Genomic DNA, 26,497 nt, shown 5'->3' on the forward strand with positions numbered 1-26,497 from the left:
CCATATTGAAACCTTCTAAAAGTATGCCGTTGTATGAATCGGGACATCCACCTCTGCCCTGAACCTACTTCAGCTCTTCTGTAATATAGGGATAGTGCTGACTTACCTTTATATATGACTATTTTCAAGATTTAAAAGATAACGTAGGTGAACCATTTTGAATATTTAAAAGTATTAATTTCACACTCGTTTGTTAATTGATTATAGCATGTAGTCTACACTGCATATTCCTTAACTATTCTACCAGTCATGTTTATAACTACTGTACTAGTGTCCATCAGTCTAATCAAGCACGAGGGGCTGGTGTGCCGACTTCTAAGTCTAAAAAAGGCCAAACACCTGGAGGAGCTCAGTTTGTTGGCTTGGAACTGTACAAGCGGCTTAAAGAATTTCTGAAGAATTACTTGACAAATCTTCTTAAGGTAAGACAGTAATTGTATCAGCTCAAAAGCTAAGGATTTAAGGTAGTGCACAAGTTGCCTTTAAACTTCTGTGGAGCATTTTGCTGTCACTTTTAAAATACATGTACAGTGGACACTCGGGATGCAAACATGATCCGTGTGGGAAGCACGTTCGCAACCCGCAGCGCCGCGTGTGTGCATGCGTGGGTCGCAATTCGGCGCTTCTGCACATGCGCAAAGCGCCGAAACCTGGAAGTACCGTATTTTTTGCCCTATAAGACACACTTTTTCCCCTCCAAAAATGAAGGCGAAATGTGTGTGCATCCTATGGGGCGAATGCAGGCTTTCGCTGAAGCCTGGAGAGCGAGGGGGGTCGGTGCGCACCGATCCCTCTCGCTCTCCAGGCTTCAGGAAGCTATCCGCTAGCCGTGGGAGACCCAGCTCTCCCAGGGCTAGCGGAGACCTTGCCGGCACCCAGAAGCTTGGGGCGCGCTGAGCTCCGCACGCCCCAAGCTTCGGGATTAGCGCAGTGCTCTGCTAGCCCTGGGAGAGCCGCGCGGCTCTCCCACGGCTAGCGGAGACCTTGCCGGCACCCAGAAGCTTGGGGCGCGCTGAGCTCCGCACGCCCCAAGCTTCGGGATTAGCGCAGTGCTCCGGTAGCCCTGGGAGAGCCGCGCGGCTCTCCCACGGCTAGCGGAGACCTTGCCGGCACCCAGAAGCTTGGGGCGCGCTGAGCTCTGCACGCCCCAAGCTTCGGGCTTAGCACAGCGCACCTGGGGGGGAAATAATTTCCCCCCCTTTATTCCCCCCCCCCAAAAAAACTAGGTGCGTCCTATGGGCCGGTGCGTCCTATGGGGCGAAAAATACTGTAACCAGTTCTGGTACACCAGTTTCTTTGGGTTTCTGCCTCATACTGTGGCCCTTTTGGATGTAATATTGAGCCATACTTTAGCACTACAAACACTGGCAGCTGGAAGTGTAGACCTTGTACACTTCACTCTTAGATGTGACCACAAGGAAGATAAGCTGCAATAATAATAATAATAATAATAATAATAATAATAATAATAATAATAATAATAATAATAATAAATAATAATAAATAATATTTTATTTGTATCCTGCCCTCCCCAGCCGAGGCTGCGCTCAGAACAGCTAACATCATAAAAACAACACAATATGCATAATAACAGACATCAATTAATTAAAATACATCTTAAAAGTAATTCAGACAAGTTAAAATCTGGGCAGGTGGCAATTATCAGGTTGGAATTGAGAGTGGTTAATACTTGCTAGGACCAACTGTTTCCACTGATCATAAAAGGACCTGTGAATGGGTTGGGGGCCTCCTTTGGGCTTGTTTTATACAAAGGAAAGTAAGTCAAACTGCATCCTAGCTCCGTCTTGCAGGCCCTGCAGAAAGATGTCAAATCCCACAGGGCCCTGGTCTCTTGTGGGAGAGCGTTCCACCAGGCTGGGGCCACAGCTGAAAAGGCCCTGGCTCTAGTCGAGGCCAGTCTAATTTCCCTGGGGCCCGGGATCTTCAAGGTGGTGTTGTTAGCAGGTCCTCTGTGGGGCATACCAGAAGAAGGCTTTTGCTTCCTTCTTAGCTTATTCAGAGTTCCCCCAATTTGGATGTAATGAGAAACTCTCAATTGGTTTTAAGAGCAGGTGCCTTGTTCTGCTACTGCTTGGGCCCATAACAATCATGGTTTGGCATAACACCTGCTCTGGGCCTGCCAGTCTCTGGAATATCAGATTCTGAATTACAGTGCTTGGCGCCTCTCATTAGTTCATAGACTGCTCTGAAACATAGTATTCAGCAATAGGATTAAATAGGTGCAGGCTGATCCCACCAAACATTTTTTCAAATGCTTGTCTGTTCTTCACAGACCTGTTCCCAGCAAGCTTTTGTCATTCCAGTTGGAATAGAAATAAAGAGGCACTTTCCTAAAGATGATTTAAATTGAACTATGGTTGTCCTGCTCAGGTACAGAAGTATTAAGATGTCTGTTGTCTCTCCCAGTGGTTGCATTCCCAGTGTCAATTTGGAGTAAGCCCTCTGGGGTTAAAAGAAATGCTTAACACAGGGAGTGGGGCTTAAATACATAAGTAATATGGCAACAGTTGCAGAAAGATCTCTGGCTATCTGAGATGATGGAGAGCTGTAACCAGTTTTCCAAAATGATGAAAACTGAAGAAATTCTATAAGCCTATGACTTTGCAGGAAGCAAAGATGGACATGGTCTCATGCCTTAGAAAACGTGTCTCCTTGGGATCCAAATCACTGTGAGAAGCAATCAAGGATTGCTAAGGCTCCCGCTGTACTCTGACCTCGGGCATATCACAGACGTCCTGCTTGTGTCTGGCATTACCCCCCCCCACCCCCAATTTCTCTTTCAGGATGGTGAAGACTTGATGGATGAAAGTGTGTTGAAATTCTACACTCAACAGTGGGAGGATTATAGGTTTTCAAGCAAAGTGCTGAATGGGATTTGTGCCTACCTCAATCGACACTGGGTTCGTCGTGAGTGCGATGAAGGCCGCAAGGGAATATATGAAATCTATTCAGTAAGTATTCCTAGAAGGTGGTAACTTTCAATGGAAAAGTATTTGTGGGGTGTCTTGTTTGTTTTTAAATGGGTAGACACAAGAGCTTTGTGTAGCTTTGTTTCTACTGCGGCATCACATAATGTTCATAGCAAGTTTTTTTTATTATGAATGCTCTACCGCTATGAAACATGATCCATTAGCCTGTGGCAATCCACAAGTTTTTGGACTCATCCCTGATCATTGGCCATTCTGGCTTGGACTGATAGGGCTGGAGTTCAGCAACTCCTGGAGGGTCACACTTCTGCTATAAAATAGAAGGTGCACTACTGGCATGAGACGGGCACATATGTTCCTTGTCTTCTGGATCTCTCAGTGGCTGCATTTGAACATCATCGGGACCTGCTGTTGAATATCTGGGTAATTTGCAGAGTTTCTGAATCTTGGCCATTCACTGATATGTGACAGTAAAAGAGTCTTGTACTCTCTCAAAGAATAATAAATGCATTATGGCATAAGTTTTGTGCATGAAGTGCCTCTGAAATTAGGCTGGAGAAACAGAAAGCTTAAGGGAAAGACCACAATTGTTTTTTTCTGTGAATGTGTAATTCACTGAAAACAATTTCCTGGACATTTTACTAAGCATACATAGGATTGTACTACAAACTTATGCTCATTCCCTTTTCCTTCTCCTGCATTTCACTATTTTGCACCTGATTGTAGGTGTTAGAACATCGGGTTCTAATTAAAAACAAAGAAACCCCACATTCCAGCAAGCCTGCAGTCTGTCCAGTCTTGCCCTAAGGCAGAGGTGATGCTCAGTAAGTCCACTTAGCAGGCAGCCTCCATGCAGTTTTACAGGGCTTGGGAATCCCTTGAAATACAATGTTCATTAGAAAATGTTTGTTGAAAGAAGAAAGTTCTGAAAAGCACAGTGTGTTGGTACTGTAGACCACAATCTTCTATTTTCTTCTGTTAAATCCTAGCTTGCCCTTGTGACCTGGAGGGACTGTTTGTTCAGGCCATTAAATAAGCAGGTATGTATTTGCAGGGATTTCTGTATTTTCTTATAAGGTTTGCCTTAATTATTTATAGGACTAATGAATTATTTATAGGACTAATTTTATAAATATATATCCATATTCTTTAAGTAAAAGTTATAACCTGTCAAATAAGTCAGTATTCTGCCCAGAAAAGACATACTGTATTTTTCGCTCTGTAAGACGCACTTTTCCCCTCCTAAAAAGTAAGGGGAAATACATGTGCGTCTTATGGGGCGAATGCAGGCTGCGAGGCTATCCCAGAAGCCAGAACAGTGAGAGGGAGTGCTGTGCAGCACTCCCTCTCGCTGTTCTAGCTTCTGCCTTCATCCCGCTCCCCTGTGGAGGCTTCGCAGGCTATCCCAGAAGCCAGAACAGCAAGAGGGAGCGCTGCGCAGCTCTCATTTAAATCTTTAATAAAAAAATATTAAAATGGTCTGCTGAAAAGTAGTTTATCATTATGCATATAGTTAATAGCTGCCTTAAAAAGTAGTTAATCACATTTGATTGTACATAAGTATTCTGTGTTATTAATAGCATACAGTACAGTGGTACCTCGGGTTACATATGCTTCAGGTTACAGACTCCGCTAACCCAGAAATAGTGCTTCAGGTTAAGAACTTTGCTTCAGGATGAGAACTGAAATCGTGCTCCGGCAGCAGCAGGAGGCCCCATTAGCTAAAGTGGTGCTTCAGGTTAAGAACAGTTTCATGTTAAGTATGGACCTCTGGAACGAATTACCGTATTTTTCGCTCTATAACACGCACCTGACCATAACACGCACGTAGTTTTTAGAGGAGGAAAGTCCGTAGGCATGCAACCTGTAGGCATTCCCTCCATAACACGCACAGACATTTCCCCTTACTTTTTAGGAGGAAAAAAGTGAGTGTAATGGTGCAAAAAATACGGTAAGTACTTAACTAGAGGTACCACTGTAATGTTATATAAGTTCATAGTTCTAACTATAATGTTTTAAAAACAAAACAAATATGTTTTATACCAGAGGCATCTTGATAGCTCCTGGTAACAGCATACTTTGGAAATGCATTTTTAATCATTTTACTTTTCAGTCCTTATATCCCTATAGGAAGCTGTAAGAATGAAAGGGCTGAAATGGGTCAACCTGGGAAGGGGGCATTGCCATGGAACTGGTCTCCCCTAAGCCGCACCACTGTTCTCAGGGGAGTAGAGGTTGGTGTAGAGGTGGGAGCACCAGATTGACCGCACTGCTGTGCTTGCACCACACTGGACCTTCCCCATCTCCCAGTAAGCCCCGTAAGCATGGCTGATGGGAGGCCAGTGTTTGGTGATGTCTTTCCCCAGCAGCCACTTGAGTCACGTGCCATCTACCTGGAGGCAGAATGCTTCTGAAGACTGGATAGTTACACATGATTCAAGAGAGCTAAACATGCTCCAGAGGAAAACAATTAAGATGAAAATAATTAATATTCACCTTTGATTTTGAACGATAAGGATTTTTTGGGTGACCCTAAGCTTTCAAATGTACGCATTGGTGCTTTGTGTAATTGGTTTAAATAACTAGTTTGTCTTCACTTTATTTCCTTTTTTAAGGTAACAAATGCTGTGCTGAAGCTGATTGAAAAGGAAAGAAATGGTGAAACAATCAATACAAGACTGATCAGTGGAGTTGTGCAGTCTTATGGTAAAATATTTTTTATTGCTAACTTCTCCATGCCAGACCTGTACAACTCCCAACTATTTGCAACCCTGTGGACGAATTTGAAATCTCCCTTATTTGCAGTCCTTTTCCCACCCCATGCCTGGTGTTAGAGGTGTGTTGTAGAGTTAGCAGAATATCAGCTGCTTCAGCCAATCAGTTAAGTTGCATAGCCTCGTGTTTAAGACTTCGTTGCAACAACAAACTGTATGACACAATCTGGGTCTAATGCCTGCTTCGTCATGAAGTTCAATATACCTGCCTACTCTCCGTGTGTAAATAGCTGGGAGAGTGAGAGCTTTATATGTTGCTTATATTGAATGCCCTTTTTATAATGCCCTTAGAAACAATTACATCCACCCATTGTTAAGATGGCAGAAGGGAAGAACATCTCTTACAAAGACCTGTTTTTTGTTGTCTGATATAGAGAGGTATATATCCTTTAGAACATCCAGATTTCTTGCCAAGACTTTACAGATTCGTGTAATAAAACTTAAAGGGGGGATGGGAAATGATTTTTTGTGTAAAAGTCAGGGAGTAGAAATGTAAACCACTATTGTTAGCTGTATTCTTTGTATTTTTATGTGTGTAATGGCTGCTTGCTAAACACAGTACAGTGGTACCTTGGTTTAAGAACACCTTAGTTTAAGAACAACTTGGATTAAGAACGCTGCAAACCCGGAAGTAGGTGTTTTGGTTTGTGAACTTGGCCTTGGAAGCAGAACATGTTTTGCTTCCTGTTGAGTGTGTTCCATTTGTAAATTGAGTCCCCCGCTGCTATGGGAAAGCATGCCATGGTTTAAGATCGGACTTCCAGAACAGATTAAGTTCGTAAACCAAGGCACCACTGTAAATCACACAATGATCGATTTAAGAGTATAAACAGCAGGGGAGAGAGGTAGGAATAGAGCAATAGAGAATTGAAGACTGAAGGAAGAAAAAGTCTGCAATCCTAACCCCACTAATTGGGGAGTAAGCACTGAATTCAGTAGTACATCTGAGTAGACGTGGCTAGGATTGTGCTGAAAGAAGGAATTGGAGCAAAAGTTATGCACTTCTGCGCTAAGCCTTGTGGACACCTTCAACTATGATGTGGAAGACAGAGCTCGCTTCAGATGTAGAAGCAAGAGACTTGAGCACTATAAAGGTATGTGGCAGTGAAAAGCCTTTTCAGGAAGCCACTTTTGCCTAATAAACAATGTTGTTTTGGGGAAAAACATGTTGTGATGCAGCTGCCACAAATGAAAACTACTTTGTCTAAATGTTTCCTTTAAGGCTGCTGTCCTAGGCGCTCCTATCTATGAGTAAATCTTTTTAATCTTGGTTGGGATTTTGCTCCAAGTCACAGATAGGGAACTTCAGTCTGTGGATCAAATGTAGCACTCCAGGCTTCTGCAGTTTGAAGGAGAAGTATGGGGGTTGGGGGTTGGTAGGAGCTCACCTTACTCTGAGTTTTCAGACACTCCCTCTGCATTTCTTCTTCAAACCCTTGTGGGGGTTTAAACAGAAGCACAAGGGGGCATTTGAAAGCCTTGTGGTTTGCTTTGAAGTCCCAGTGTTGGGGGCTAGAAAGAGAAGCATCCCCTGACATGACTGTGTCAGGAGCTGGCAAGATGAAGATGTGGCTTCGTGGCCAGAAAAGGTTCACAATCCATGTTCTTGGGCTGCAGTTACTGAAATAATAGTTTTGTCTGCAGTTCTAACAGCTTGAATTTAAAAGAGAAAATATTTACCATTTTGAACTTTTAAAAAACAGCTCTGCAAACAAAACAAAATTATTAGAATTTATAGCCATGGCGATATGCTATGCTGTGAGACTGGCTTGAACTGCAGAAGCGTGCAGTTTTGTAATTTTATGTGCAGGTTCTTCATCCCACTTTCAGCATTCTTAGATAAAGTTGATGGAATCTTTCTGAATGGATTGATAATTTTGCAGTTCATTAGGCATAGGTACAAACATAGAACCTTTCCTATTCAGCAGAATAACTGTATGATTGATTTATTTGCTTTGTCCCTATGTTTCTAGTGGAGCTAGGTCTGAATGAAGATGATACTTTTGCTAAGGGCCCTACACTGACAGTGTACAAGGAGTCCTTTGAGTCTCAGTTTCTTGCTGACACAGAGAGGTTCTACACAAGAGAGAGCACTGAATTTTTGCAGCAGAATCCAGTTACAGAATACATGAAAAAAGTAAGTGCACTTGCAGTACTTGCTGCCTAGATCTTGAAACTTCTTATGGAATTAGAAGTAATAGGATTGTTTTTGCATGGTAGAGGTTTGAGGGGTTACTTAGTTCTAGTCAAGCTGAATCCCTCATCTTCTTTTCATAATTCCTGTAGTTTAGGTTTTGTTTGTATAAAATTCCTCCTCTTCGTTTGTCAGCTGGTCTAACCTTAATATAGAATGTTTATATTCTAAGTTGGGGGTGCTTTCCAGTCTGGAGCTGGCGCTACAACCAGCTCCGAATCTTGCCTGATCCTGTCCAGCTCAGCCATGGGGAGCTTTCTGCCTGTCTGTTGTCAGGCGGAATGGCAAGCACTCTGCAGGTGGCAAGATGCCAGTGGATGCCAGAAGGCCTGCCTGATCCAACCTACGCCCCACCCCCACCCCCAAAAAAAGTCGATACAAAGGGGGGTTGGATTGCTTTGTTAGCCATCTTTCTACTAAGACCTTTCTTTTAAAAAGAGCATCCTTCTGCTATTTTTCCGGCACTCTGACAAGAATGGTCCCCAGCAGCTCACAGGCTCCTCTCTTGAGTTCTCACTTCAACCACAGTTTGGAGAAGATAAGAAATAACAGCAACCACCGCTGCTGTTCTTACCTTATCCATATCCCACTACAAATGCAATAAATCTCTGCCTCTTTGCGCTACCCGTTTTGCACATGTCAGAGGGCTTCAGGAAAAGGAAAGTGGTTTGTGGTAGAGGCTGACTGTCAGCCACGCCAGTACTTGCATAACCCCTGATGATCCAAATAAGTGTATGGAGGTGACACATAACTCAACGGCACAGTTTGTGCTTTGTGGATTCTTAGGTTATTGGGTTCCCCAGCCATTATTTCATACCCACACCCACCTGTTTTGTATTTATTCCTTTTTATATGCCACCTTGGGGTTCTTTTGGGATGAAGGGCAGCTTAGAAATATGATCAATAACAGCAATAATAATTCCTGAGATTTGTTGAAAACTGATTCCATTTCAACAGTATTGAGCTAGATAGATCAGTGATCTGAGTCTAAGGTAGGTCCATATACGTGCCACTGGGAAAGGGTTTGAAAACTTGTTCTTAATATGCTTCTTCAAATATGAATTCATAACATTTCATCATAGAAATAGCAGCAAAACCTCTTGCGACTTGGACGTTAGGATCATTTCAGACTTTGCTTATTTGCAGGCCGAAGCCCGCCTCCTGGAGGAACAGAGGAGGGTTCAGGTGTATCTCCACGAGAGCACGCAAGATGAGCTGGCTCGGAAATGTGAACAAGTACTGATTGAAAAACACTTGGAGATATTTCATACAGAATTTCAGAACCTGTTGGATGCTGACAAAAATGAAGGTTAGCATTCTCAAGCTTGACTTCTAGACATTTATGAGTAATGTGAAGAATGTGATAGACCTTTGCCCAGGGTGGCTTCCTCTACTTAAAGGTACATAAAATTTGGTGTGGGGGAGAAGAACAAATTTAAAAACACTCGATTTGTAATTTTTCAAAGAATTACAATTCATAGCAGTGTAATTTTGCCATATGAAAAATCTACTTTCAATTTCTGTGATTAATAGCTTTTAAAATTAAATGACAAGGATTTTAAGGTAACCATCACTTGCATTAGTAGACAAATTCAGTTTGGCCCAGCTATAAATACTGCCAGATGCTAAGCATAGGAAAATGGGTTGAAATATGCAAATTTTGTTGTTGTTGTTGTTGTTTAGTCATTTAGTCGTGTCCGACTCTTCGTGACACGACTTCCTGGAGCAGGAACCGGCAAGCCACTCCAGTATCCCTGCCAAGAAAACTCCATGGACAAAGACAACAGGCATATAAAAATATGCAAATAGGGGAATTTTTGTGTGTGTGGTATAGAACATTAGTTTCATGGGTCTGATTGAAAACTTCAGCATTCGTTAGACATAATGGACTTTCCAGGCTGTTTAAAAGCCATTGTAATAAAAATGTTTACCTAAAAGTGTTATTTATAGCTTGGCCTGAAAGAATTGTCAAGTTACTTTCTATAGGATGGGTTTTAGGTCTCCTGCTATGTCACCAGATGTCAGTGATGGTGGGTGGAAAAGTTTCTGATGCAGAATTCTTCAGCAGAATTTTTTGCAGTTGTTAAAAACCACATTTTTTCCATAAAATTAATCAGTGAGTAGATATAGTTTAGGGTAACAAATTTAAAACAGATGCCATGTTCATTTTTCATTAATTTATTTATATTTCAGGTTTTTCCCATAGCCAAAATTAGTTGAACTGAAATATGTGTTTAGGATAAAATTCAGTAAATGCACTTAGTGTAGTGTAGATTTTCATGCAAAGAATAAAAAAACTTATTTTTATTTGACTATTTCTGAACATTTTTAGACATGACAGAATAATTTAAATTTTCAAGATGAAAATTAAAGGTAAAGGTACCCCTGCCCGTACGGGCCAGTCTTGACAGACTCTAGGGTTGTGCGCCCATCTCACTCTATAGGCTGGGGGCCAGCGCTGTCCGGAGACACTTCCGGGTCACGTGGTCAGCGTGACAAAGCTGCATCTGGCGAGCCAGCGCAGCACACGGAAACGCCGTTTACCTTCCCGCCAGTAAGCGGTCCCTATTTATCTACTTGCACCCGGGGGTGCTTTCGAACTGCTAGGTTGGCAGGCGCTGGGACCGAACAACGGGAGCGCACCCCACCGCGGGGATTCGAACCGCCAACCTTTCGATCGGCAAGCCCTAGGCGCTGAGGCTTTTACCCACAGCGCCATCCGCGTCCTGTCAAGATGAAAATTAAGGCACTGTAAACCACTGTAAACCACTGTGACAGCAGCCACGAAATTAAAAGACTCCTGCTCCTTGGGAGAAAGGCGATGGCAAACCTAGACAGCATCTTAAAAAGCAGAGACATCACCTTGCCAACAAAGGTCCATATAGTTAAAGCCATGGTTTTCCCAGTAGTGATGTATGGAAGTGAGAGCTGGACCATAAAGAAGGCTGATCGCCGAAGAATTGATGCTTTTGAATTATGGTGCTGGAGGAGACTCTTGAGAGTTCCATGGACTGCAAGAAGATCAAACGCATCCATTCTTAAGGAAATTAGCCCTGAGTACTCACTGGAAGGAAAGATCGTGAAGCTGAGGCTCCAATACTTTGGCCACCTCATGAGAAGAGAAGACTCCCTGGAAAAGACCCTGATGTTGGGAAAGATGGAGGGCACAAGGAGAAGGGGACGACAGAGGACAAGATGGTTGGACAGTGTTCTCGAAGCTACAAACATGAGTCTGACCAAACTGCGGGAGGCAGTGGAAGACAGGAGTGCCTGGCGTGCTCTGGTCTATGGCGTCACGAAGAGTCGGACACGACTAAACGACTAAACAACAACAAAACCATTAACCTGTTTTTCATACTAAAAACTAACGCACAATAAAGTTTGTTTCTGAGGGATAGTCACCTGAAAAGTTTGTTATGTTTGATTTTAGATTTGAATGGTATTGTATATTTTGTAGTCGCCTAGTTTGACTTGTGTTATATCCATTCATTATACTGCAAATAAATTTTATGAAACCAATGCGTATTACCTCTAAAAGCTTTCCACACAACTTCACTGGTTTTGAGCAATTTAAAACTGAGTCCACTGTGTTTGTGCGGAGCAGTACTGAGCCTTATTCAGTAACCAAGTATTGTCCTATTTTTGTAGAACATCAAGCAAGTGTAAACATGTAATAGTTACCCTTAAAAGGATGATTAATTTAATGTGGGCTTATAGAATTTAGTCATTTGCCTTGCAACAGTGGTGGTTTGATTTTTAAAAACTACAAAGTTTATATCCCTCAAAATCAACTTTTTCCTAAAAATGTTTTTTGATTGCTAGCTCTAGATCTCCTGAATGATTTGGTTGGCAGACATTTCTTTCACTTACCTGCCCAGTTATAGGTGCCTTAAATTTATCAGGATTCCACTATTGAGAGGGGAACCCTTAACCTCAGTGAAGCTGTTCTGTGGAGCACCACTCGTGTCATTCATCATCAAGTTAAAACTCAATGTCATATTTTGTCCTGCTTATTCATGATTTTGGATAACATTGACAATATTAAATTTAAGTGTTAAGGTTTTAAAGTTGTCCTGCTCTGGTTTAGATGGTTCTGATATGTTTGCAAATGTATTTCTCGTTTCCTGAGCAGTTCTCAGATGCAGAACTGACGTTCGTACAACTGAAAGGATCTGTTTCCTCTTTTCCAGACTTGGGGCGCATGTACAGCCTTGTGTCTCGAATCCAAGATGGCCTTGGGGAGCTCAAAAGACTTTTGGAAACACACATCCACAGCCAGGGTCTCTCTGCCATTGAAAAGTGTGGAGAAGCTGCTCTTAATGCAAGTATTTCTTCCAAAGGAACTTTGATATCTTGAATCTGGGCACATTGCCCCAGATTCACCATAGGTTTGATAAGGAGTTGAAAGCAAGAGATAGACCAACTGCAGTGTAAGAATTACTAGACTTTTCCTGCAGGGTCAGGAATATCTACAGGGACTTCAAACTTTGCTGATTCAGGACTGGGTCTGTAATAGGCGGTGACAGTATATGCAAGCAGGGAGTTGTGGCTGGGGGTGGTGGGTGCCCCGTGACCTCTCAAGCTGTAGCCTCGTGCTGTGATACAAACTGAGCTAAAGAGAAATGAGGGCTTCAAAATATGGCTTTAAAAAGCTTGAATGCATCTCTGCCGGATAATAGACTGGTGCTCTCACTTCATCTAACCTTGGGTATTTTTTCTTGATAAGAAAGGGGGTCATTGTATGTGAGATCCTGAGCCGCTTGGCCAGTGAACTTGCCCTAAGTAGACAAGTGACTTGTTGAAGATATCCTGGTCTCTCGTGGCTATAAGCATCTTATTTTCAATTACTGCTTTAGTCGCGGACGTAGAGCTTCCTGAATTCTGCCTCAACTCTCTTGTGAAGTTTTTGTCAGTCAGGAGGACTACTCATTATTTGATTCACATTTTACAATCATATTTGATATTATAGGGTCCAGGGATGTTAAGCTTTCTCCAAGGTGAGCTTGCATTGTGGTGAAGTAATTAAAGGATTTTCTGTCGGAAGAAATGATGAGGTGTTCAGTGTAGTATGTTTTTCTGAAACTTAACGCTCAGTCAAGTTCTGCTTTTGAAATGTCTTTATTGTTTGTTGGTTGTTTAAGTGCTGAAAATGTTGCCCTAAAATCTGTAGCTGTGAGAGAATTCTGAAATAGGTCAATTTTGTCATTGCCCTCTCTAATCTCTAGGATCCCAAAATGTATGTACAGACCGTGTTGGATGTCCATAAGAAATACAATGCACTGGTCATGTCTGCTTTCAACAATGATGCTGGCTTTGTGGCTGCTCTAGACAAGGTAAATGGACTTAAACTTTGTAGTTGTCCTTGATAATTACTCATTTTGAGGATGTCTGCAAGTTTAACTTCTTTGTGTGTATCACAGGCTTGTGGTCGATTTATAAATAACAACGCAGTAACAAAAATGGCCCAGTCATCCAGTAAATCCCCAGAGCTGTTGGCACGGTATTGTGACTCTCTGCTAAAGAAAAGGTATGTGTTCCATGGGGAACTCTGTGACTTCTGCAAGTTAGTAGTAGACTAGAGTTGTTCACACACCATTCATGAAATGAAATGCCATTCTAACTGTTGATCAAGGAGTCTTGTGCACACTTCTAATCTTTACCTGTAGCTGGGAAAACTTGTTTGTAGGTTTCAGTCTGGTTATTCCCACATGTTAACCTCCTTTGATCCCTTATACACAGAAAAATTCTGTCAGAAATGCTCAGCTATATTAGCTTTCTGGGGCCCCTCTTTGACTCAGGATTTTCCACAGGGAGAGACTGAAACTGTGTACTCTTTAATGAGGATGCAGTCTTCCAGGATTAAGAAAAATCTTGCGCTAAAATATCTGCAGGATTTCCTGGTTCATTCATTCATGACTCACAGCAGTAAAAGAGGGTAGGTAAGGGAGCAGCAGTTCAGTGAGAGATCAGTGTCCGGTCTGTCTGGGGGAGACTAACATTCCTGTTGGTACAATGCTTGGGAACGGTTAGATCAGGGGTCAGCAAACTTTTTCAGCAGGGGGCCAGTCCACTGTCCCTCAGACCTTGGGGGGGGGGGCGGACTATATTTAGGGGGGGGGAATGAATGAATTCCTATGCCCCACAAATAACCCAGAGATACATTTTAAATAAAAGCACACATTCTACTCATGTAAAAACACGCTGATTCCCAGCCTGTCCGTGGGCCAGATTTAGAAGGTGATTGGGCCGGATCTGGCCCCCGGGCCTTAGTTTACCCATGGGTTAAGGTAAAGGTAAAGGGACCCCTGACTATTAGGTCCAGTTGTGGCCGACTCTGGGGTTGCAGCGCTCATCTCGCTTTACTGGCCGAGGGAGCCGGCATACAGCTCAGCATGGTCATGTGGCCAGCATGACTAAGCCGCTTCTGGCGAACCAGAGCAGCACACAGAAACACCGTTTACCTTCCCGCCGGAGCGGTACCTATTTATCTACTTGCACTTTGACGTGCTTTCGAACTGCTAGGTTGGCAGGAGCAGGGACCAAGCAACAGGAGCTCACCCGTCACGGGGATTCGAACCGCCAACCTTCTTATTGACAAGTCCTAGGCACTGTGGTTTAACCCACAGCGCCACCTGCGTCCCTACCCATGGGTTAGATGCTGCTTAATTGTTGTAAACTGCTGCCTTTTGGAGAGCTTTATTGCTGCAACTAAGCTGTGCGTATCCTGAGCTTCTTGTACTGGAAAGTAAAGGAGATTTTATGAATTGCAAATGGTAAGCATGTTGAACTGTAACAAAAATGATGCCCTTTTTACCACAGCTCAAAGAATCCAGAGGAAGCCGAGCTTGAAGACACACTCAATCAAGTGGTGAGGTTCTTACTCTAAGCTGTATTCTGCATTCAAGTAATTCTTTTTGTAGACTGCTTTAGAATGAAAATTGAATGAAGATTGAGAGAATTGTGGAAGAAAACTTAGCAACATCTGTGCATATGTTTTAAACCATTTGTTACAACCCTTAAAAATAATTAAAGTGAACATTGGTTTGTGTATGCTTACATTTATGTAAATTTATATTGTGCTACATGTTCTGAAAGATTTGAAATGTTTGAAATCTTAAATGTTTTTAAAAGTGTTATAATATTTAATGAGCTGAAAGTTGAGATTTTGCCTTTGAATACTTTTGAATTGTTTGCATTTAGAAAATAATACTAAGAATACATGCTTTTTCCAGATGGTTGTCTTTAAGTATATTGAAGACAAAGACGTATTTCAAAAATTCTATGCCAAAATGTTGGCAAAACGGCTTGTGCACCAGAACAGTGCTAGTGATGATGCTGAGGCAAGCATGATCTCCAAATTGAAGGTGAGTTGTGTTTGGGCCTCTCCCTCACCACCTTCCTTTCCAGGATTACACTGCAAAGCAGCCCCTCCAGAAGGGGCTAGAATACAGTTTCCATCACCCTGACCGTCAGCTATGCTGGTGGAAGACATATAAGGCTCCCCACCCCCACAGTAAAAGAATCCCGAGAAAAATACATAAGCATGCTGGTTGGATTTTCTCTTTTTTATGTACTGGGATTCTTACATACTTCCTTTACTAGAGTTAGATGGCTGTAGAATAGTAATCAGCCTCCAAAACGGCTCACCAAACTTTCTTAGTGAATGTTGCTGAAGCATCTATAGGCCAAAAGAGCCTCTACAAATTCTGTCACACGGTGACTCCTGGTGATTCGTTTGTGTGGCTGTGGCTGGGAAGAGCCTGTTCAGTGGCTGCCAGCCTGGGGTCTTAGTTTGGGGGTTATTCAGGATAATTAAACAGCACAAGAACCATGAAGCTCTTAGGAATAGTATCAAATTCAATATGTCAGTGCTGACTTGCTGACTGGTGTCTGCAGTCTCAAGTCAGAGATATTTTCCAGCCCTGCCATTTGGGTTTTTTTTTTAAAGACCTTCTACATGTGAAGCCCGTTCTCTGCCACTGAGCTACGACATCCCAAGTAAGCTCACAAAAGTGACAGTCTGGGCTTTTCTCAATTGTCTACATGCCTGTGAAAAACAATAGCGAGTGAGGTGAAGCAACAATCCAACTTTCCCATTAGGTTTGCCTTTGAGGAACCCATTCTAGCCCAGTGACGGGTAGGGTCAAATTAACAAGAGGGGGGATCATAACACTTGTGTGTCAGTCTTCTGCAACTTGAGGTAGACCTCAAGCATGACAAGTTTCAAATTTATTGCTGTGTGGTTGCTCTTTTTGTTGGCTTTGCTGTGTTCTAGTTCTGCTCAGCTAGGGCTGCCTTATGTCTGGAATTTCCTCCTTTTTAAATAGGTGTGTTTTGTTGTTGGTAGTTTCTACTATTGGATAATTTTGGAAACGGGGTCCTGCTGTAAGATGTGTGGGTCTTTTCTCCTCTCTCATAAACTGTTCTGTGGTTAATTACAGCAAGCTTGCGGCTTTGAGTACACCTCAAAGCTTCAGAGGATGTTCCAAGATATTGGTGTAAGCAAAGACTTGAATGAACAGTTTAAAAAGCACCTGTCCAATTCGGAGCCATTGGATTGTAAGTTAATCTAACTATTTGTTTTAAAACCTGAATGGTTGAGTAGCCATATTTCTTTTTTTCTTTTTTTATGTGATGAAAGTGAACAATTGCTGAAGAAATGACAATTCTTGCTCTCAAGAATAAGCAAGTGTTGGTAAAATGTGTTTGAGTCGAGCAAAGTGTCTCGTGCCAGAGGTGTCGGTCGTCTTGTAGGTTTGGTTAACTCAAAAGTGCATTGGACATACTATTTGTGCAACTGGCTCATATTTGGCCTAATTTGGCAAGAGCCACTGTAATTCAAAATGTGATCTATTAGACCCTAAGTTTTAAATATAAGCCTATTTAATCTTCCCCAATACATTTTATTTGAAAGAACAGAAAGCTCTGTTTTTATATATTCAGTATATAAATACTGAAAGAAAGAGTGTATATGTGTTTTCCTTTTTTCTCTTCCAGTGGACTTTAGCATACAGGTTCTGAGCTCCGGATCGTGGCCCTTCCAAATGTCTTGTGCATTTGCTCTCCCCTCAGAGGTGGGTGCATTAGTGTTTTAAGCTTGCATTTCCATTTACATGAGAGTTGCAATCTGTGGGACGAATGAATGAATGAATGAAGCCAAGGTGCTTTGTGCCATTTATAAAGGTGGCTTCCCCGCCTCCCACATCTATGAGGTGTACAGTTCAGTGAGCACTTACTATAATGTGTTCAGCCTGGATGAGAGCCACCTGTAAATTGCTCCTTAAACACTTGAAATGGTGGGGTATTAGTGGGTGGCTGTCACAGATGTAAAGCAGACCAAGAATCATAGAGTGGTAGAGTCAGAAGGGACTTCCAGAGTCATCTAGTCCAACTCCCTGCAGTGCAGGAGTCACAACACCCCAGAGAGGTCTGGTGAAACACATGTAACTGTGATGGCGTATGGTCAGATTTTACAATGGTCAGATTTTTCCAACCACTCCACTTCATTTCGCGAACACTCCAGTTTCAGCATGCTTTCTGTACTAGGCAGCACTTGAATCTCTGCAGTCAAAAGAAAGGGAACTGTTGCCTTCTGTCTGTGTCCTTGCTTTTGGTCTGCCTTCCTCAATAAGAGCCAGGCAGTTCTTGCAGAATTGCTGGTGGATATTCATTCCACCACAGTATTCACAGTAGTGGGGAGTGGAAGAGGATGTCGGGAGGTGTCAAAGTGAGCAACTGGCTGGAGAGTGTAGCTGTAAGGGAGGTGGATGAAACTATATTTTAAATAGGATGCTATCCTGAAACCTAAGATACCCTTTTTATTACGGTCAGTGACATAAGCTGGGCAGTTATGTTAGATCAGGAATCTGGAACTATAGTAACCCTGTGTAAAGAAGGCATATTCTGAATGTAATTAGGTCCCTTAATTAAACTAGTGTATTTATTTGGAACTGTCTGTCTTCTGGTCTGGGTGGATTCCAAGGGGACTCTCTCTCTCCAACTGTCTGGGTTAGCTGTAATGGAGTAAAAATATAAAGGGAGAATTCTCTTGCTCTCTTAAGTCAGTGGCTAATGGCAGCAGGTATTTTGAGGGAAGTCTGAACTCAGCGGAGCAGTTGAGGTACTGACCTTAGTGACCTCCGGGCGATAAGCCCTTGTTGGGAACCCAGGGAACATCATAAGGGCTTTTTCTGTTATAGTGCAGGAGCTTACTGCAAATTGTTTCAATTCTATTACATGCATATTGCAAATGCCCTTTAGTTTTTCTATGAAGACACGCTGATAAAAGGTCTAGTCTGGTTTTAAAACTAGGTTGGTAAAATAAGGCTGAAAACGTGACATTTACATGGCTGTGTTTGCTTTGCTTTGCAATATGTAGCTGGAGCGCAGTTACCAGAGATTTACTGCTTTTTACGCTAGTCGCCATAGTGGAAGAAAACTGACCTGGTTGTATCAGCTCTCCAAAGGGGAACTGGTTACCAACTGCTTCAAAAACAGATACACTTTACAGGTAAGGTGCACCCTTGTGCTGTTGATACAAAGGTTCTACAAGTATCAGTAACTGAGTATAGAGTTCGTAGGATCATAGGATTGTAGAGTTGGAAGGGACCCCAGGGTCATCTAGTCCAACCCCCAGCAATGCAGGAATCTCAGCCAAAGCATCCAGGACAGATGGCCATGCAACCTCTGCTTAAAAACCTCCAAGGGAGGAGAGTCCACTAGCTCTTGTGAGAGTCAATTCCACAAATTTAGAAATCCGTACTTGACTGCTGCTCTTAGAGTTACGTTTGCATATGGAGAGCAGCTTGCGGAAGCTGCTTTATCTCCCAGAATAAGGAAGTATACAGGCTGGAGTGAGGTTTGGTTTGGTGCAAAGGAGTGAGACACAGGAGCTGCAGCTCTCCCCAGATTCATTTTTATGCTGCCCGTTAATGGTTTGAATAGCCACTTTCTACTTTCTTCTCCCTCCCCTGCATCGTTCTCCCTCCTATAAGGCTCTTGGCCGGCTCTCGATAGCAAAGCCCTGAGCATACACACGCACCCGTGCACCGATTTTAGAGGAGTCCTTGGCGAAGGGTGCTCTGTAAAGCCAAAATAGCTGATGCTTCCAGTTGGCTCATTTGAATCCATTTGTTTGATAAAAGCAGACATGTCCAAAGTCTGTTTCGGGGGCCTGAAAAAAGTTTGGATGCCCTTGGAAAGGGACTGAAATGCAGACGAGCTCTTCTGTTCATTTGTCTGCTTTGTGTCCTGAGGCTCTTGGTGGGGAGAAAGTCTTTTGGAACATTTCATGAATAGGCTTTTATTCATAATCCAGATTTTTAAAAATGATCAGTACCTAGGAGGAAGGGGTTTTTAAAAATAAGAATTTGTACAAAAAGCAGAACAGCTGAGTCTAGGAGAACAGGTTTGTTCGAGAGTTTGCTTTGCTTTTTGTATGAAGCAGTAAAATCATTTCTGAGTTGCTTAAATTTGGATTTTATTTCAAAAAGAACATTTGTCCCATTTTTTTCCTTGAAGGCATCTACATTCCAAATGGCAATCTTGCTGCAATATAACACAGAAGATGCCTACACTGTTCAACAACTGACAGACAGTACTCAGATAAAAATGGTAAGCGTTTGTTACCTTTGCAGTAGGTTTCCCAAGCATTTGTTTTTGCTGTAGGCCTCTGGAAACCCAACAATATCCTCGCTTTTATTGCACTCTTGGAGGCTTTTTTTTTATTCCAAAATTTAGATCTTGACAATTTCGTCTTTCATTTTAAAAAGAAAGCAGGCTTCCTAGCTCTGATGACTAATGGCAGGCTAGAAAGACATTAATATGGTGAAACCTTCAAAGCCATAAAAGGGTTCTTGTTGGATTTGGTTGAGGAAGGTAGAGCTGGAGCGCCCTGGATAATAAACTCTTTGACCTATCCCATATCTAGTAGAAGTGAAGTAAAATACTTAATCTGCACCATTCCACTTTTGTGGAATTTTATATTGTTCATTTTATATCCAGCCCTTCTTCACAGTGCAGAGCCCAGGATGGCATTTTGCTTTTCTTAATTTTGTCTTTCTTTAGGGTATAATATTTGAGGGAGGGGAAACCTAACACACTAATGCACCTATGCGCTTGCAGAGAAGCACTCTGCTTTCTTCCCCATCGGCTGCAAAATAAGTATGTGTGCTCCTAACTATAAATGGAATGAAGGACTAATATTTCCCCCTTCCCTTTGTCTTTTAGGATATTTTGGGACAAGTTCTACAGATTTTGCTAAAGTCAAAGTTGCTGGTAAGTCTTCTTGATTTGCTGGGGTAGGATGTGAGAGAAATGATTTGTTGACAACTTTTTCCTGCATTGTTTCTTTTGTTTGTAGGTGTTGGAAGATGAAAATGCAAATGTTGACGAGGTGGAGTTGAAGCCAGATACCTTAATAAAACTTTATCTTGGTTACAAAAAGTAAGGAAGATCAACTAATATAAACCATTTATGCATAACCATAGAAGATTTCTTTCTTAGAACTGTGTAATTTGTTGCAGTATATTTTTAGAATTTGAAATGCTGTTTCACAATGAATGAATTTTGAAAGACCTCGTGAGCTCCCGTTGTTCTGTCCCAGCTCCTGCCAACCTAGCAGTTTGAAAGCACGTCAAAGTGCAAGTAGATAAATAGGTACCACTCCGGCGGGAAGGTAAATGGCGTTTCTGTGCGTTGCTCTGGTTCGCCAGAAGTGGCTTAGTCATGTTAGCCACATGACCCGGAAAAACTGTCTGCGGACAAATGTTTACTCCCTTGGCCAGTAAAGCAAGACCAGCGCCGCAACCCCAGAGTCCACGATTAGACTTAACTGTCAGGGGTCCTTTACCTTTACAAATTTAATAAATAATAATAATAAAATTAATGATTGGGGTAAAAAGCCTTTTGAATCTGCCATAAGGTGGATTAGTGCTTCTGGCAAATGCTACTTGTTGGAAGAATAGTGATTGCTGCTGCTGCTATTATTATTATTATTATTATTATACATTAATAATTTGATTTGTTACCTGCCCTACACCCTAAGGTGCCCTGGGTACATGTGCCAGGCCACAACAATTCAAAGCACAGCATTTAAAACAGTTTAAAAGAAATTTCAGTGACAAAAGTAGAAGAGGTCCTAAAAATATACACCTCAGGTATAGTTGCAGGAAATTGTTTAGCGAAGCTGCTAGACACCCCTCTGGGGAGAGAGTTCCACAACTTCACTGGGAATGCCCTCGTTTAGTCATATTTGAAAATAACTTGGATGTTAATATTGTGATTCTAAATGGTTGAGTTGGCGTTGTTTAAACAACAGAAGTTGGCTTGCAAGTAAGCATAAATGTAAGAAAGTGCATATATAGGAATATTTAAAGAACACCATTGGAACCATTGCATCTCCTTGGAAATGTCTTTATATCAGTTTTTTAAAATGAATATGGGGCAAAATAAACAAGCCATCTTGAGGACTCAGAAGGGGGAAGGGAAATGCTCAGGAAAGAGCCGTGTCAATTGCATTGTCTCCTCTGCAGCCCCTTCCTGTCCCCAGTTCCCAGCACATTTCCCCTGCCATTTAGTCTTATTGCAGCCTTCTACGTCATGAGAATGCAGGAGAAGTCCTGCTGTGTCCGTCCCAGGGGCCCATCCATGGTGTCCATCCATCCAGTTTCTCAGTCTACCAAAGTCCATGTCTTTGAGTGCCTTCCACAAGATGCCCTGGGCAGAGGGCTGACACAGAACACGCTGGAGGCTGCCTTAGCACCTGCGAGAAGACCTTCTGGCATTCTCTTGCCCAGGAGCACCTAGGCAGGCAGTGCCTGGGAGGTGGAGAGGGAGAATGAGTGGCTGAGGGAGGGAGGGAGCCTGTGTGCTGGGGAGGGGGGAAAGGAGAGGCTGTGGCCACCCCCAGGATGCCTGCAGCCCTTGGCCAAAGGAGAACATTCCTCAATGCACCGAAGTGAAAAGTAAAAAGGCAAAGCCAGTAAGTGGAATAGGGCTCATACATTTTTTATCTAGTAAAATTTCTAGGCAGTTCTATAGTTGTTGTTTTTCTTTATCTGTGCGTTGTAAAGTTATTTATCTGCCTTTCTCCTGGCAGCAAAAAATTGCGCGTGAACATTAATGTGCCAATGAAGACTGAGCAGAAACAAGAACAGGAAGCTACACATAAGAATATAGAGGAAGACCGAAAACTACTAATCCAGGTGACTTGGAATTGGTAGCTCAGGAACTTGGACCATGTGCAGAAGTTCTGAATATTGCTGATCTTTATCTAGTGGGATTCTCTTTGTTCTCATGGCTGGCAGAATTATGAAATAATTTTGCTTTGAACAGAACTTACCTCTGCAATGGTTAATATTGTTGATTAGCAAAGTGAAATTACAGAAGACTCTTTTTGGAGGAGCCCCACAAGAGCTAAAGGGGCTTCATTCCCAGGATTGTAACATATTGGGCAGAGGTTTGTGTCAGAAGTGTACAGATTCATGGCTATAAGCGGAAAGGAAAACGCCAGAGTTGGACCCATTGCTCCATCTCGCCCTGGTCTGTTCAGAGAGGCTCTTGGAAACCTCCAGTCTTTCCCAGGCCAGCTGCCTGAGGATTGAGCAGGGCCCTTTTGCACGCAGAACATGCCTGCTGCTGTTCAGGTGTCCATGGGACAGAATGCAGTCCTGCAGGATTTAAATACCTTTTATAAAATGGTATACAATGCTCGTTAAAATGGCAATGAAAACATTTTAGAAACAGTAGCCATAATAAAATGAATACCAACAGTTTTTAAAGCAAATGTACATATAAAAGTACATGTCTGCTTCAGCTTATCTAAACAAACAAACAAAAAGGTTTTTTGAGGCAGTAGAATGGCGTCATTTGCCCAGGTATTTTAGTGACTCCCACATTAACTTCCAGCTCTCCGTCCCAAAGGGCAGGTTCCTCCATGCAGCAGCCGGGGGGGGGGGGGGGTGTCAGTCTCTTGACTAGATTGAGGGAATTGCTCATTGATCTTGTGGGATATCTAATGCAGAGCTGGCTTTTAAATTCACCGTATATACGCAAGTATAAGTCGACTTTTTCAGCACATTTTTTATGCTGTAAAAGCCCCCCCTTGGCTTACATTCGAGTGAGGCGGCTGGTGGCGTCGGAGGGACGAGTGGCCTGAAAGGAGCCCTTTCTCACCGCTGGTCCCGTCGCCCACCTCTTGCAAGGGCAGGCACAGGAGCCACGATTGGGAGAGGCACTACGCTGCGCTGTGCCTCTCCCAACCGCGGCTCCTATGCCTGCTCTTGCGAGGGGCAGAGGGACGAGTGGCCTGAAAGGAGCCTTTTCGGGCTGTTCCTTCCTCCTCCTCTGCCTTTGTCACCACCACCAGGTTTGTGGTGTGGTGAACAGGCTTATACTTGAGTCAATAAGTTTTCCCAGTTTTTTGTGCTAAAATTAGGTGCCTCGGCTTATATTCGGGTTGGCTTATACTCGAGTATATATGGTACTTAATTCAGGTGATATTATAAAGGAAATATTCTGCCATCTAGGAATTTAAAATTGTGTGTTCCAAACACATAAGTGAGCAACATTTAAACTGCAGTATATAAATTTTATGAAATAAAGTAAGAAGGGGGGAAATCTGTAAAATTGGCTATTTCTGCTGAAATGTTCCTATAGCCAAATAGATTGGTTTTGCTATAAAATACGGTCTCCATAACAACAATTGTGATTGGTCAAAAGTCTTTGGTAACCAGTGACTGATCTTGGATGACGAAAACGATTCTCTCCCTGCCCCCCTTGCATGCTAGGCTGCCATTGTAAGGATTATGAAGATGAGAAAAGTCCTGAAGCACCAGCAGTTGCTGGGAGAAGTTCTCACACAACTGTCATCAAGGTTCAAGCCACGAGTTCCAGTAATAAAGGTTTGTCTAAAGAGCCATCTTGTAGTTGGAAAAACAAATCTTTCTCCTGAAGTATGCATCTGCAGCCCTTTCCACATACAGAAAAATAGGGATTAGCATAAAATATACCAAGCTTCAAGTAGAATTATGACACTGTCTGATCCTGTTTCATTATATTTCAATGTAAAACTTTCAGCAACACTTTAAAGGGTGCTTCCACATGACAGGTTTCCATAGTGTCTAATCTCACATCACCTTCATCCAAATCACGGCTCATACTACCCCATTTAAATATGGATTTTCTGCAGCAAATCCAAGAAATAAAATCAGCATCTGTAGTCTGTGCTTGTCTAGAAGCTGGTTAGTGCATTTTTGGTGGGTTGGTCACGTGTTCTGGGTGCTCTCTCTCTCTCCACACTACCAGTTTGCTCCTTCTCTGGACACAAGCTGCCCAGTCAGTGTAGACAAGACGGAGGTAGATCCACGATTGCTAGAAGGCAGCTTCGTCTTGCATTTCAGTGCTCGGGGTCGTGGGGCAGTGGCAAGGAAAAACTGCAATTTTGGCAAACTGACCTAGGATCAGGTGACTCCTGGACATGCACCCCAGGCTCTTGTGCAAGAGCACCACGTAGAGATCTCTCCACCCTTCCTTACCTCCCAATGTATTGTCTTTGACCATTTTTTGTTACAACAGCACCAGCTGTTCCTTTGCTCTTGCAAAAGTTGCCTGCCTTTTGCAGGATTTCAAAAAGGACTTCACTCTTTTCACTATTCACATTCTGATGCCTTGCAGGGAATCAAGTTGGAAAGGTTTCCTGCCCTAAAAAATCTCGCTCTCCCTTCCTCCCGTTTGTGTGTGTGTGCACAATCATTATATAATTACATAGCTACTATAATTACATAGATTGTTCTTGTAGAAAGCCATGGTTGTTGTGTGTGGTTTTTTGAAAGTTGCTCTGTGCACTCTTACAAACACTTTTTATCAGCTGTAACGACGATTACTGTTATCAAATGCAGATGACTGCTAGTATTGGGGAAATAAATCATGAAACAGTGTAATATGCCATTGTGTTGTTCATCTCAGGTTGTATTTACCTAAATTTAAGACCTGCTAAGGAGCCGATGGTTGTTATTATACCCTCACATGTAAAACCACAGAATACAAGGATGTGCTTTCTTTTTCCCGTGACTGTAAATTCTTTTTTGGATATAGTAAGCCCTCAACTTACACAGGGGATCGCACCTAAAGCCAGAATTGTGTATAGTCAAAATACATTGGTAGCAATGGCAGGTGGGATTGCCCAAAGTCTTTTCCCCCCAGATGCCCACCCTCTCTTTATTTATTACTATTTTGCCAAGCATGTGAAAATGATTGCGCACAAGCTAAATGTGTCTAAGTTGTGGGCTGACTGTACTCCTGTGCTGCTCAGACGAGACCCAGCAGAACCCTCTGGCTCCATGCAGTGCCTGCTGCGCTTATGTCGTCTCTGAGGACATTTAACTTGGTTCAGACTTGGGATGCTGGTGCTACTGCCTCTAGCCGGTTCCCCCTCTATTGCTACCTAAGTCCCATTAAAAAAATACTACAATACTGAAGTTGTACTACAGCATAGTGCTGTAGTTTACATACTGTATTTTTCTGTATATAAGACTAGGCTTTTCCCCTAAAAAATGATGTCCAAAATTTGGGGGCGTCTTATACACGGATAGATCTCACCCCATTTTCTTAAATTGGACTCCCCAAAAATAGGTGGTGTCTTATAGACAGAAAAGTACGGTACTTTTTTCTTTTTCCTAAAATGGCTATGACCAATGTCACATCTTTCCGTTTTCAGAAGTGCATTGACATTCTAATAGAGAAGGAATACTTGGAGCGAGTGGATGGCGAGAAGGACACCTACAGTTACTTGGCTTAACGGTTCTCAGCAGCTGTCTGGGTGGCAAGTAGTTAAGTGATTGAAGAAATGAGAAGAGAACTTGTTGGCCTGCTGCCGTCTGGACCTCCATTTTTATAACCAAGACTAGGACATCTGCCAGTCTTGGAATTACATCAGACCTGCTCAGGATTGATACATTTCAAGTATGTAAATATGGACACCAATGCCATTTAACCTAATTTAAGAACAGAAAGGAATCTGAAATCTCCCTTGGAGGTTGCATGCTACTTGCATTTAAATCAATACATTGGCTATACAGCAACAGTTGTTGCCAGGCAGCATTTATACATACATGTTGGCAGCAGTTTGAGAGAGTCTAATTTGGCCCATGTGTAATCTGCTATAAAATCATTTGTATAGTGTGTTTCATTTTTTAATGTGTGATAAATAAAAACTTAAAACTTTCTGTACAAGTTGCATTTGGTTTTATTGTTAAGTTCCATGAGTTCTTTCTTAAATGTAAATAAAAGGTATAATTATGAAAGCCAGATAAACTAGTCCTGTTTTGCTTTTCGTATTGCTTCTAGTGATATCAAAGTCTGGTTGCAGGTACTGGAAAAGTGAAGTTTGCCCAAAACTTTTATTGCAATGTGAAAAGTGAGAGGGAGTTTAAAGGAATATTTCCTTGGCCAGAAAATCCATCTTCCATCTGAAATTAATATTGGTGTTACAAATCCACCTTTTCCCAATAATCATGCACTTTCATAGAATCACCAGTTATACCCAGGTGGATGAATACATCATCATAATCATCAGGTATGGG

At 42.4% G+C, this 26,497-nt stretch overlaps 1 protein-coding gene across 3 annotated transcripts in view; it reads left to right on the forward strand.

The window, feature by feature from the left end:
- CUL1 (cullin 1) overlaps positions 1-26,140 on the forward strand; it is a 45,793-nt gene extending 19,653 nt beyond the window's left edge. For all 3 annotated transcript variants that reach the window (XM_028751618.2, XM_077916563.1, XM_028751620.2), the window contains 20 exons: positions 248-422; positions 2,805-2,972; positions 3,938-3,988; positions 5,564-5,654; positions 7,696-7,859; positions 9,063-9,225; positions 12,107-12,237; positions 13,142-13,249; positions 13,337-13,443; positions 14,736-14,784; positions 15,149-15,280; positions 16,358-16,475; positions 16,914-16,990; positions 18,295-18,426; positions 19,437-19,529; positions 20,145-20,192; positions 20,278-20,360; positions 22,015-22,120; positions 23,705-23,818; positions 25,633-26,140. In XM_028751618.2, coding sequence (XP_028607451.1) covers positions 248-422; positions 2,805-2,972; positions 3,938-3,988; positions 5,564-5,654; positions 7,696-7,859; positions 9,063-9,225; positions 12,107-12,237; positions 13,142-13,249; positions 13,337-13,443; positions 14,736-14,784; positions 15,149-15,280; positions 16,358-16,475; positions 16,914-16,990; positions 18,295-18,426; positions 19,437-19,529; positions 20,145-20,192; positions 20,278-20,360; positions 22,015-22,120; positions 23,705-23,818; positions 25,633-25,713 — 2,191 coding nt within the window. In that variant the 3' untranslated portion in view covers positions 25,714-26,140. The remainder of the gene's footprint in view (positions 1-247; positions 423-2,804; positions 2,973-3,937; positions 3,989-5,563; positions 5,655-7,695; positions 7,860-9,062; positions 9,226-12,106; positions 12,238-13,141; positions 13,250-13,336; positions 13,444-14,735; positions 14,785-15,148; positions 15,281-16,357; positions 16,476-16,913; positions 16,991-18,294; positions 18,427-19,436; positions 19,530-20,144; positions 20,193-20,277; positions 20,361-22,014; positions 22,121-23,704; positions 23,819-25,632) is intronic.
- The last annotated feature ends 357 nt before the right edge of the window (positions 26,141-26,497 follow it).

Source organism: Podarcis muralis, chromosome 12, assembly GCF_964188315.1.
Source record: "Podarcis muralis chromosome 12, rPodMur119.hap1.1, whole genome shotgun sequence".
Taxonomy (NCBI): Eukaryota; Metazoa; Chordata; class Lepidosauria; order Squamata; family Lacertidae; genus Podarcis; species Podarcis muralis.